Below are 12,937 nucleotides of genomic sequence, written 5' to 3' on the forward strand. Positions count from 1 at the left end.
CCCGGGGTGGATGTGAGGGATGATGGATTTGCCATCCCTCCACCTCGGGCATCTCCCACTATCAATTTTGCCCATCCAATTCTTGCCAATCAAAATTTGCCAATCTTTACTGCCAATCATCTTCGCCAATCAAATTTAGCAATCCAATTTGCCAATCACCAATTTCCTACTCCTACCAAATGTCCATTAAACTTGAGCCTCGGTGCGTCATTACATTCTCAAAGCTCGGCTTTGCCAAGCCGAGCAATGAATGCGGGTGGTTTGTCTACTGCGGTTGGGTCCGTCCGGCATTTGGTTCAGGGAAGGAGGTTTACTCGGGCCGAGATTCCAAGGTCCACGACGCGGAGCCTTTCGGTCTCCTGCCCGATGGCCCAATCTCGCCCGGCCGGAATGCCGCAACCACAAGGGGGCGCCGTCCCGACCCTTCCTACCTTCCCTTGCACCGGGCCGCCCGCTCCGCTTAGCAGAGCGCGGACGCGACCATGCAGGGCGAGGCCCGGCCCGGATCGTGCACGGCAGTTCTTTTGAAACCGCCGTGATTACGACCCCCGCCGGTTCCCGCAGTACCCAAAGCCCGGCACGGTCCGAGGGCTCGCGTCGGCTAAACGTCGGTCTAACCGCTGCTCCGTTTCATGTCGATGCTCCCCGTACATACTCACACCACTCGTTCCTTTTCCTCCTCACACATCCAGGTGTCTCCATACACTTCGTTATTGTACTTTCTCTTACACACCACCCAGGTACACTCATTCCGCTCACAGACTTCGTTACACACCTGACCACCGCAAACCTTGGCACACACTCGTTGTTCGCACACTTCATCAACACACCTCCTCGCGCCCACTCCTCGGTCACATCCTCTGTGACAACCATGGGTATGCACTCTTGTGCACACCCAATCACACGCTTCAATGTGCCCTCCCGCACCCGCGCCACCACCAACTCACTCTCCGTGTCACTCTCACCACCACACTCTGTCGTGCATTCACTCTCACTCTCGACAGCACACTCACTCCTCGGCGCCCACTTTTTCCTCACACACACCTCCGTTCCACACCTTTCTTCCCCCGTTACGTCCTCCGTAACACTCACCACAGGTGTGCACTCTTCTGCACACCCAATCATCACCGCACAGCCTTGCTCACCAATACCTCTCGCACTCCCCATGGTCGGACATCCTTGCACACACCCTCTTTCCACACACTCTGCACCAGTCGCACACCTCACCAGCGGCCTCTCACGAACGCCCGGGTCTAGCCCAACACCCAAGCTCACTGAATCTCCCCTCACACCATATACATTCCCGAGCATATCGCCACTCACCTCGGCACCTCTTCCCCTTCGCTCCTCCTCCGCCACCTGCAAACTCTTTATTTGGTCAGTAAGCACGTCATCACGCTGTGAGCACAGACCTTGCACCAATTCCATCACCTCCTCCTTTGTCTCTTTCTTAGTCTCCCTCCGTCTCTTTTTAATTTCACTCACTCCCTCTTCCACTTCCTCTAATTTTTGTTTCACCTCCTTTATTTCCCGGTGCGCCCCTTCAATTTCTCCCTCTAAGGCCACCTTGGTCGTTTCTATGTGCGTCCTGACTTCCCGTTCTTTTGTCTCCATTGCCTCTACCACCTCTTCTAACCTCTTCGTCAGTCCCTCATGTACCGTCTGACATTCCTTCTTCATCGCTATTAATTCCCTCTTTATTTCTTTCTGCGTCGCTTTCAACCCCCCTATTACTGCCGTGTTCTTTTCCACCTGCTCCCCTAACTCCTTTTGTCCCACTGTCAGCTGCTCTACTCCCGCGTCAGGTCTTCTATTCCCCCCTGTAACCTAGCCGTGCTGTTCCTCACCTCTTTCTCTATGCGCTCCTCACCCCGCTTTACCTCCTCGCGTATCCCGCGACCTCTTCGCCCACTCCGCGCCTCATATCCTCCCCCATCTCTCCCATCTCTTTGGTAGATGCCGCCCTCATCTGCTCCAAATCATTCCTTTGGGCATCCAATTTACTTTCCAACCCGTTTTTTACCTCCTCTATCTGATTCCCCATCTGTTTAATTTCCCTTGGTGGATTGCTCCCCTATTTCCCTCAATTTGCCTTCCATATTGTTTTCTAACCCCGTTAACCCATTCTTCACCCCTTCCATCTGGTTCTCCTGGGCGGCCATCCTATTTTCCAACCCCGTTAACCCATTCTTCATTTCCCCAATTTGATTACCCATGTCCTCCAATTGGCCACCTAATTTACGTTCTAGCCCCCCAATTTTGCCGTCGAGCACCCCTATTTTGCTGTCGAGCCCCCCTATTTGGCTTCCCAATTCAGTTGTTAATCCACTAATTTGGCTTCCCAATTGCTCACTGGTGCCCCTCGCTTCTTCCTTTTGGGTGTCTAATTTACTTTCCAATCGCTCACCCATTTCATCCATTTTATGCTCTGCCTTGATCATATAGGCTTTCATTTGCATCATAAATAATTGGAAGTCCCCTAGCCCCGTGGGCTCGGCACTCGCCGCCACGTGCGAGGCGCCATCTTGTGCGCCTCCAACCTCGTGCGCGACGCCGCCATCTTGTGCGCCCGGAACCCCCTCTACCACATCCTCGTCACTCTCCTCCTCTCTCTCTCTCTCCCAATTCCTCCCTGGGGTCCTGGGTTGCCTCTAACTCCTCTTCTAACTCCCCTACCGGCATCCGATCGCCTTGATCATCCCTGGCACGATTTTAATTTGGATGTTAATAAAAATTTCGGCCGCTCCAAATTTTCGACCAAATTTTCAGTTGTTTAAAAAATAATTGGTTCGGGCCTCAAATCCCACTCCTGACACCAATTATTACGGATCCGGGGGACGGCACTCCCGTTAGCAAGGGGGGGTTAATCCCCTTGTCCTGTTAGGCTGGCCGGCCGACCGGTCCTGGAACTATCTCGCCACTTCAGTTCAGCGCTGAATAGGGTAGTAGGCCAATTCTTCCTATGACCTAAGTACCAGCTCCTTCCGGTAAGCGAGGAAATGAGCCCCGCCCGAGCCGCGACTGTAATGGACACGCCGAGCGAAGTGAGCCATGACTCAGGCCGTTAACATAAGACTAAACCCGATTATAAAGTGGTTCGGCCAAAATCGCACCACGGGTACTCAATTGACAGAAATCACGAAAGCGATCGGACGAGAATGAAACCAAAGAATAAGGAGGAACAGGTATTTATTAATTATGTACAACAAACCAAAGAAAGAGTAGGAACGAAAGTAATATACAGGGCGAAGAAGAAGAAGATACACAGGGCAATTCTTAAACAGGCTTACTTATCCCCAGGACAATACAGACAGAACAAACTCATGTACACGAATGGGAATTGCAGGCAGGAAGGGCTGGACGAAGGAGAAGGGTCCGTGCAGAACGGCAGGGCTGGAAGGTTCGGGCGGGAAAACCCAGCAACGACGTCCGCTTCAGCTCCACGCTCTGGGCTGGAAGTGAGCAGCGGGCGAACCCACGTATTCGGTTTCACACGGCAGAGGCTGTTTGAAGCAGCGTGTCCGAGCTTCACGCGGCAGGGGTTGTTTGAAGCAGTGTGTCAGAGCTTTGTCTTTGCTTCACGCAGCAGCTTTGTCTCTCTCTGCCTTCTCACCGACTCTCCTCCAACTCCACCCAACTTCTCGGTTCGTGCTCCCTCACTCATCTGCATAAGCAGTCCCTCACGCCTCCTTTTATTGCCCTCCCTGAAATCAAACCGCGGGCTACGAGGGCACGCCTACCGGGTCGCTCACCACGGTGCTGGTTGGCTGTTAGGGCTGACTGACTCCACCTCTGATGACGATGAGGTGCCACGCCCGTGATCTGGCGGCTCCTCCCCCCTTCTTCTCCGAGATGAGCACATGGCAATGGCGGCTTGTGGGATGGAAAACCACTCGCACCGCTTTTGAAAAGAACGAAAGGGACCTATATTTTTTGATTAATGCAACGTAGAGTCAACTATTGGAAACACAACCTTACCTGAAACACATAATAATGAAATAACTACGAAGAGGGCCTATGGTTCGCTATGTGTTGCAATGTGGACTAACTAGGGGACGACCTTTGACATTTACCATGAATGGAGGTAATTACAAAAATAAATTATTTCCAAAGGGGTATATTTACAACAATTTACAAAGTGCAGGGTTCTCAAAACCCCAACTATATAATTTTATATATATATATATATATATATATATATATATTGATAGATAACGGTGATATAATATAACAAATATCATGAAACATTTACATTTTGTCATCCATTGTATAATTTAAATAAACATAAATGCAAATTTCGCATGTGGAAAAAGTAAGTACACCCCTGCATTTATCACTACTTAAAAAACCTAAAATTAGAATCAGGTACACCAGCTCAGGTGAAAATGATTAGAACATCGTTAGAGAGGATCTTGGAGGAACCTGTCTTATTTAAACCTCAGACATTTAGTTTGGTTTGCTCTTTGTTGTTGAAGTGTGCGGTGTCACCATGCCTCGATCAAAAGAGCTCTCTGAGGCCTTCAGAAAGAAGGTTATAGATGCCTACGAGTCTGGGAACGGATTTATAAAGATCTCCAAACAATTTGAAATCAATCATTCGACTGTCCGGAAGATCATCTACAAGTGGAGAAGATTCCAAACAACTGCCAACTTGTTCAGGCCAGGCCGCCCCAGCATGTTCCGCCCGAGAGCAGACCGCAAGATGCTGAAAGAAGTCTCTAAGAACCCCAGAATGTCATCATGGGACCTACAGGTAGCTCTTGCCACTGTTGATGTCAAAGTGCATGAGTCTACCATTAGAAAGGGGCTGCACAAATTTGATCTACATGGGAGGTATGCCAGGAGGAAACCTTTGCTGTCCAGAAAGAACATCAGGGCACGAATAAAGTTTGCCAATGAACACCTAGGTCCTAGGCAAAGACCAGCACTTCTGGAACAATGTGCTTTGGACAGATGAGTCAAAGGTAGAGCTATTTGGCCACAAGAACCTGATACCAACTGTAAAGCATGGTGGTGGAAATATTATGGTTTGGGGCAGCTTTGCTGCATCAGGGCCTGGGTAGCTCACCATCATAGAATCCACTATAGCCCATCGGCATAGTAAAAAATACGAAACCAATTGTTCAAATTGTTCTAAAAGCACCAAAATTGGCACACATGTAGATTAATACATTCTGAACAATTTTGGATATGGAGGCATTCAAGATTCTCTTTTCATTTTTTTTTTCTTTTTTTTTTTTTTCTTTTTTTTCTCTTTTTTTTTTCTTTCTCTTTTCATTCATTCAAGATTCATTCAAAATGCACTCTTCCAATGTTTCATGCCATCACAGGGTGTGATACTGTGTCAGCCTTCGTCGGACATGGGAAGAAATCTGCCTGGGCAACATGGAACACGCTGCCAGAACTCACTGATGCCCTGCTGAGTCTGGCAAATGCACCCACAAGCATCCAAGAGGATACAATGCATGTCATCGAGAGGTTTGTATCTGTTAAACTAAATATCTGTTAAATATCTGTTATTTAACAGATATTTAAATTTAACAGATAACAGATATTTTGTATCTAAATATCTGTTAAACACTTATTGATGTTAATTCTGATGTAAAAAAAAGGAATTTTGGCCCATCTAGCACCATACTAACGACACATAATGAAGTCTATGTAATGACGCTAATGGTAAATGGCGGCCATTTTGAACAATGGCCGCCATATCTTCCACAGGGCTAATCTTGAATGCCTCCATATCCAAAAATGTTTAGAATATATTAATCTACATGTGTGCCAATTTTGGTGCTTTTAGAACAATTTGAACAATTGGTCTGCTATGCCGCAGGACTACTATGAATTCTCCATTGTACCAGAGGGTGCTTGAGGATAATGTGAGGCCATCTGTCGGAAAGTTGAAGCTCAACCGAAGGTGGACCATGCAACATGACAATGACCCTTAACATACCAGTAGATCCACCAAGAAATGGCTGAAAAGAAAGAAAGGGAGGGTTCAGGAATGGCCAAGTCAAAGGCCGGATCTAAATCCCATTGAGATGTTGTGGGGGGATTTGAAACGAGCTGTGCATGCAAGAAACCCCTCAATTTAGCTCTTTCACGAGCCTCGATTCAGTATACAAAAAAAAAAAAAAAAAAAAAAACCCCTTCCCACGCCTCCTCCCCTCAAGGCCTCTCCCTCCCACACATCTACCTGCTCTTAAATGTTGTGTGCTCTCAAGTGTTTGCGTGCTTCCCATTCTCTTGTCTTCCGCTCCCTCTTTTTATATATTTTGTTTGTCTGGTTGATTTGTTTGTGAAGTAAATGTCAGCTCTTTCAAGAGCCTCGATTCAGTATACAAAAAAAAAAAAAACAAAAAAAAAAAAACATCGCATAGCTGAAAGAATTCTGCATGGACAAGTGGGCAAAAATTTCTCCCAGTCAATGTCAAATTGGTAGACAGTTATAAGAAACGCCGATGTGAGATTGTTTCTGCCAAAGGGGGGCAATACCACCTTTTCGAGCCAAGGGTGTACTTATGTTTTCCACATGCGAAATTTGCATTTATGTTTATTTAAATTATACAATGGACTACAAAATGTAAATGTTTCATGATATTTGTTATATTATATCACCTTTATCTATCAATATGGTTGAAATGAAGATCAAATAGCTGTATGTTGAAATATGTTGAAAAAGTCAAAACTTTACTTGCGGTGTACTTACTTTTTCTATACACACTTTATACACACTTACTATACACACTTTATACCTCTTATTACAAAAAATATAACGTGCTGGCCTATTGGATAAAGCATCGGACTCCCAAAGGCACGGCCTCTGGCCACCGGGTGGTGCGGTCCACCATGGTAAGGACATGGGTGAAACCCCGCGATGGGGGCAGAGGTCCCACCAGGTCCACGTGCACGTGGTCGAACCGACGTTCCGGCACCGTAAACGGGGCCAAGGGGGCCTGTGTGTGCCGGTGCACCTTCGCGCGCTGGCACACGAGGCACGTCCTGGTCCAACTGCGGACGGCCTTCCGGAGGCCATGCCAGACAAACTTGTCGGCGACCAACCTCTGGGAGGTCTTCGTGCCCGGGTGGGACAGGCCGTGGATGGCGTCAAAAACCTGGCGCTGCCAGCCTGCGGGCACGATGGGGCGAGGCCGCCCGAGGGAGACTTCGCAAACAAGGGCCGTGCCCACGCCGTCGAAGGGCACCTCGGTGTTGCGGAGGCCCGTGACGGCGGTCCGCAAGGCCTGGACCCCGGGGTCGGCGGCCTGGTCCGCCGCCATCCGGGCATAGTCGATGCCAAGGTGGACTGCGTGGGCAACGGCCCGGGAAAGGCAGTCGGCCACCGTGTTGTCCTTTTTCCGCGACGTGTCAGATGTCCGTCGTGTACTCGGACACGGCCGCGAGGTGACGCTGTTGCCGGGCCGACCACGGCTCGGCGACCTTGCCTATTGCGAAAACCAGCGGCTTGTGGTCGACGAAGGCCGTGAACGCACGGCCCTCGAGCAGATGGCGGAAGTGCCTGACCGCCAGGTGGAGCCCGAGCAACTCGCGGTCGAAGGTACTGTACCGGCGTTCGGGCGGGCGAAGCTGCCGGCTGAAGAACGCCAGCGGTTGCCAAGCACCACACACCCATTGCTCGTGCACCGCGCCCACCGCGTAGTCCGAGGCATCGGTGGTGAGGGCGATCGGTGCATCGGGCGCCGGGTGCGCAAGCATGGTGGCGTTGGCCAAGGCGAGCTTCGCGCCCGAGAACGCCGCGTCCATCTGCTCGGTCCAGGTAACGTCACCTTTGCCCGGATTCCGTCGAAGGGCCTCGTGTAAGGGGCGCAGGAGCTGGGCGACGCGGGGCAGGAACCGATGGTAAAAGTTTACCATGCCCAGGAACTCCTGGAGCCCCCTGATCGTGCGGGGGCGCGGAAGAACCTTCACCGCCTCCACCTTGGCCGGTAGGGGGACGGCCCCGTGCCTGGTGACGCGGTGCCCCAAAAAGTCGATTTCAGCGACACCGAACCGGCACTTGGCGGGGTTCACGATCAGGCCGTGCTGGCCCAGACGTTCAAAGAGCGTGCAGAGGTGACAAAGGTGCTCTTCGCGGGACGCGCTGGCGACGAGGATGTCGTCCAGGTAGACGTATAAAAAATCCATGCCGCGCAAGACGCTGTCCATGAGGCGCTGGAACGCCTGAGCCGCATTTTTCAAACCGAAGGGCATCCGAAGAAATTCGAAAAGCCCGAATGGCGTGATGACAGCCGTCTTCGGGATGTCCTCCGGCCTGACAGAGACCTGATGGTAGCCGCGTACGAGGTCCACCTTTGAAAAGAAGGACATCCCCGCCAACCGGGCGGAGAAGTCCTGGATGTGGGGGACGGGGTAGCGGTCGGGGGTGGTGGCGTCGTTGAGGCGCCGGTAGTCCCCGCACGGTCGCCATCCCCCGCCGGGCTTGGGCACGATGTGGAGCGGGGACGCCCACGCGCTCTCGGAGCACCGCACGATGCTGAGCCGCTCCAGCGTAGCGAACTCCGCTTTAGCTACGGCAAGCTTCGTCGGCTCGAGGCGGCGTGCCCGGGCATAGACCGGTGGCCCGGCGGTGGGGATGTGATGTTCCACCCCGTGCTTGACGGTCCCCGCCGAGAAGGTGGGTCGCGTGAGGGCCGGGAAACCCGCGAGGAGGCGGGCGAATTCGTCCGCTGACGGAAGCGTACAGATGAACCTCGCCGGAACGGAACCGCTCAGCAAGCCGCTCGGCGAGCCGCTCGGTGAGCCGCTCTGTGAGCTGCTCAACGAGGCGGGCAGCGCACACGCGAGCGAGCTGAACGTCTCAGCCTGGACAAGCCTTCTGCGCTTTACATCGACCAGTAAGCCATTAGCACATAAGAAGTCTGCGCCGAGCAGTGCCATGGGCACGTCGGCCGTAACGAACGACCAACGGAAAACCTGACCTCTGAACCGCAGGGAGAGACAGCATTTTCCGTACGTGCGTATAGACGTACCATTGGCCGCAAGCAGCGCGGGACCTCGGCCCGTGGTGTGCTTGTCGGACGTACCGGCAGGAACGACACTCACCTGCGCCCCCATGTCGCACAGGTAACGGCGCCCGGACAAGGTGTCCGTTATATACAGAAGGCTGTTTGAATTGCCGACGCTCACCGTTGCCACCGAGCGCCGGCTTGCCCGTTTCCCGACCTGCCGAATGAGCACGGCGGGCGACACTGCCGAGCCTCGTGGCCGAACTTGGCGTGGAAGAAACACCAGGCGGGCAGCTGCGGCGTCGGAGGCCATGGTTTTCTTCGCGGCGGCGGCGGTGGTGGTGGGCGGGGCGTGACGGCGGACACGAGTTGCGGTGCATCGGGGAAAGCCTCGGGAGCCTCGGGAGCCTCAGGAGCGGCAACCACGCCAAGACTCGCCTGCGTGTCCAAATCCGCGTAGTATTTGTTGGCCTCAGCAGCGAGCGCACGGGGTTCCATTAACGCGGAACCAGCCAAAGCGAGGCGGACTCGTGCTGGCAGCTGGCGTCGAAACAACGCCCGGAATAGAGCGTTCGGGGTTTCGTCGCCTATGAGCGCCAGCATATGGTCCATACGGACCGACGGTCGCGTGTCCCCGATCTCGGGGAGGTCCAAGAGGCGATCGGCCCTTAGGACCGATATGACGCGGGTGGCCGTGCCAGGCCCGAGGGCGGCGACCACGTGGCAGTACATGGTCTCGTCCACCGTGATGCCTCGAAGTCGGAACTGGGCTTCCGCCTGCAGGAACCAAACTTCGGCTTGTGACTCCCAGAATTCGGGGAGCTTGATGGAGACCGCGTTGGTAGCCATTGTTGCGGCGGTTTCGGGTAGTCAGCGACGGCTGACTCGAATGTCGGAGGTCACCAATGAAGCACGCAGTGCTACGCGCGTGACTTGCTACCAAGGAGGAAGCGGACAACGCGGTAAGTTTATAGTTCTTTATTCCAAAGAGGTCACTGTAGCACTGGCGCGCTCCGGGCTGCGCGCCCGGTGTATATCCTGCGGCCACGCCTACCCCTCGGGCGCGGCCGCCGCCCACTTGGTGCGCGGAATGATGTCACCACGCCAGTGGGCTTTCGTGTACGCCACAATAGATTTATTGGTGAAAGTTAATTTCCTTACAAATGAGGATAAATAATGGAAAATAATGAGACTGTATCTGATGAAACAACCAAAGAAAAGAATGGTTATTAAAGAGGTACAAGGAATACATCTTCCTCAGGATCACGACGTTGGGAAATTTATTTTAAAACTTAGTCCGTCAAGATATTCTAAATTATTTCCTTAAGTTTGAAGAAGGTTTTGTTATTTAACCAGTACAACTTAGTAAATTTATCAGCGATGTATTTCCTTGTAATAGCGAATGAGTACTTCGTGCATTATAATTAGCTTTAAGTTAGTTTTTCCCTCTCGCCTTTTTGAAACCTATTTTGTAATCTCTAAGTAATGTAAAATATAACTCTAAAGCTAACTTTAGGATGTGCTTACAGATATTTCGGAGGACATGTAGAGATGATCAGTTGTGTGTGAGAAAGAGCGAGCACCGAGCAGGCGACGCAAACATGGCGGCGCCCAGTTCGGAGTGTCGTGAGGTGAGTTGTCGGGACCAAGATGATGTGGAGCATCAACAGGGAGAAGTAAATGATCTGGAGGAGGCGGAAAATGATTCTGACTCTGAGTCGGTTTCCTTTAAGGATTTGGTGAGTTTGCTTCGATTATATTAAACTGATGTGCGACTTGTGGAGCATTCCAGGCTCCACGTGTCTCAATCGTTTACGTGTCGCTGGCGGCATCAAACCGCTGATACAATGCCCACTGTAGCCGTAGGTTAGAGCAGGAATTTGGAAAAAAATCAGGATGCCGGCGATAGCTCGCCTACTCTTCGTGAAGGGTTCATGGGATATATAATGTCCACCGAATAACGCTGTCAGACGGGACGCCAAGTTTAACCTCCATCCGTGGGATGGTACAAACATTGATGCCTTTAGGTAATGAAGCAAAAGAGTATTTAGTCATTGGGCCTACACTTGTAAACAAGAACATCAAAGTACAGTAGCACTAACTATCGTGTGCAGCCACTTTCCAATCATTTTCTGTGGGCGTGGTCTGTGGCACTGATGCAGTGCCCTCTAGTAGTATTAGTATTACCATTGCACTGGTACTCATTTCACCGACCTCGGTAGGTTAACAGGCTCGGTCAACCCCACCTGGTATTAATTCAATGGCCGACCGGCACTCAAAATCGGGACCCTCAGAACCCAGGCTACCTGCCCGAACCATTCAGCCAACACCAGGTTAAGTTACAGTAACAAACTGCTTACAAAGTACCAAGCAAGCCAGGCTTCTACAATTTAATGAACCATTCGAGTAAAACATTTGTCTTCTGTCCCTTCAGTTCTTTGTTCAATTTTCAGGAACGCACACAGTAATACACGCACACAGTAATACACGCACACAGTAATACACGCACACAGTAATACACGCACACACACACATAGTAATACACGCACACAGTAATACACGCACACAGTAATACACGCACACAGTAATACACGCACACAGTAATACACGCACACACACACATAGTAATACACGCACACAGTAATACACGCACACAGTAATACACGCACACAGTAATACACGCACACAGTAATACACGCACACACACACATAGTAATACACGCACACAGTAATACACGCACACAGTAATACACGCACACAGTAATACACGCACACAGTAATACACGCACACACACACATAGTAATACACGCACACAGTAATACACGCACACGGTAATACACGCACACAGTAATACACGCACACGGTAATACACGCACACAGTAATACACGCACACGGTAATACACGCACACAGTAATACACAGTCACAGTAATACACGCACACAGTAATACACGCACACAGTAATACACGCACACAGTAATACACGCACACAGTAATACACGCACACAGTAATACACGCACACACACACATAGTAATACACGCACACAGTAATACACGCACACAGTAATACACGCACACAGTAATACACGCACACACACACATAGTAATACACGCACACGGTAATACACGCACACGGTAATACACGCACACGGTAATACACGCACACGGTAATACACGCACACGGTAATACACGCACACGGTAATACACGCACACGGTAATACACGCACACAGTAATACACGCACACAGTAATACACGCACACAGTAATACACGCACACACACATAGTAACACACAGTCACAGTAATACACGCACACAGTAATACACGCACACAGTAATACACGCACACAGTAATACACGCACACAGTAATACACGCACACAGTAATACACGCACACAGTAATACACGCACACACACATAGTAACACACAGTCACAGTAATACACGCACACAGTAATCCACGCACACAGTAATACACGCACACAGTAATCCACGCACACAGTAATACATGCACACAGTAATACACGCACACAGTAATACACGCACACAGTAATACACGCACACACACATAGTAACACACAGTCACAGTAATACACGCACACAGTAATACACGCACACAGTAATACACGCACACACTAATACACGCACACAGTAATACACGCACACAGTAATACACGCACACAGTAATACACGCACACAGTAATACACGCACACAGTAATACACGCACACAGTAATACACGCACACAGTAATACACGCACACAGTAATACACGCACACAGTAATACACGCACACAGTAATACACGCACACACACACATAGTAATACACGCACACAGTAATACACGCACACAGTAATACACGCACACAGTAATACACGCACACAGTAATACACGCACACACACACATAGTAATACACGCACACAGTAATACACGCACACAGTAATACACGCACACAGTAATACACGCACACAG

The 12,937-nt window shown here is 50.7% G+C and overlaps 1 protein-coding gene across 1 annotated transcript in view; it reads left to right on the forward strand.

Moving 5' to 3' along the window:
• The first annotated feature begins 10,523 nt into the window (after nt 1-10,523).
• DDX47 (DEAD-box helicase 47) overlaps nt 10,524-12,937 on the forward strand; it is a 76,923-nt gene continuing 74,509 nt past the window's right edge. The window contains exon 1 of the mRNA XM_068110695.2: nt 10,524-10,705. Within this exon, the coding sequence (XP_067966796.1) occupies nt 10,568-10,705 (138 nt within the window). The 5' untranslated portion in view covers nt 10,524-10,567. The remainder of the gene's footprint in view (nt 10,706-12,937) is intronic.

Source organism: Myxine glutinosa, chromosome 3, assembly GCF_964187855.1.
Source record: "Myxine glutinosa chromosome 3, kmMyxGlut1.1, whole genome shotgun sequence".
In the NCBI taxonomy this organism is placed as follows: Eukaryota; Metazoa; Chordata; class Myxini; order Myxiniformes; family Myxinidae; genus Myxine; species Myxine glutinosa.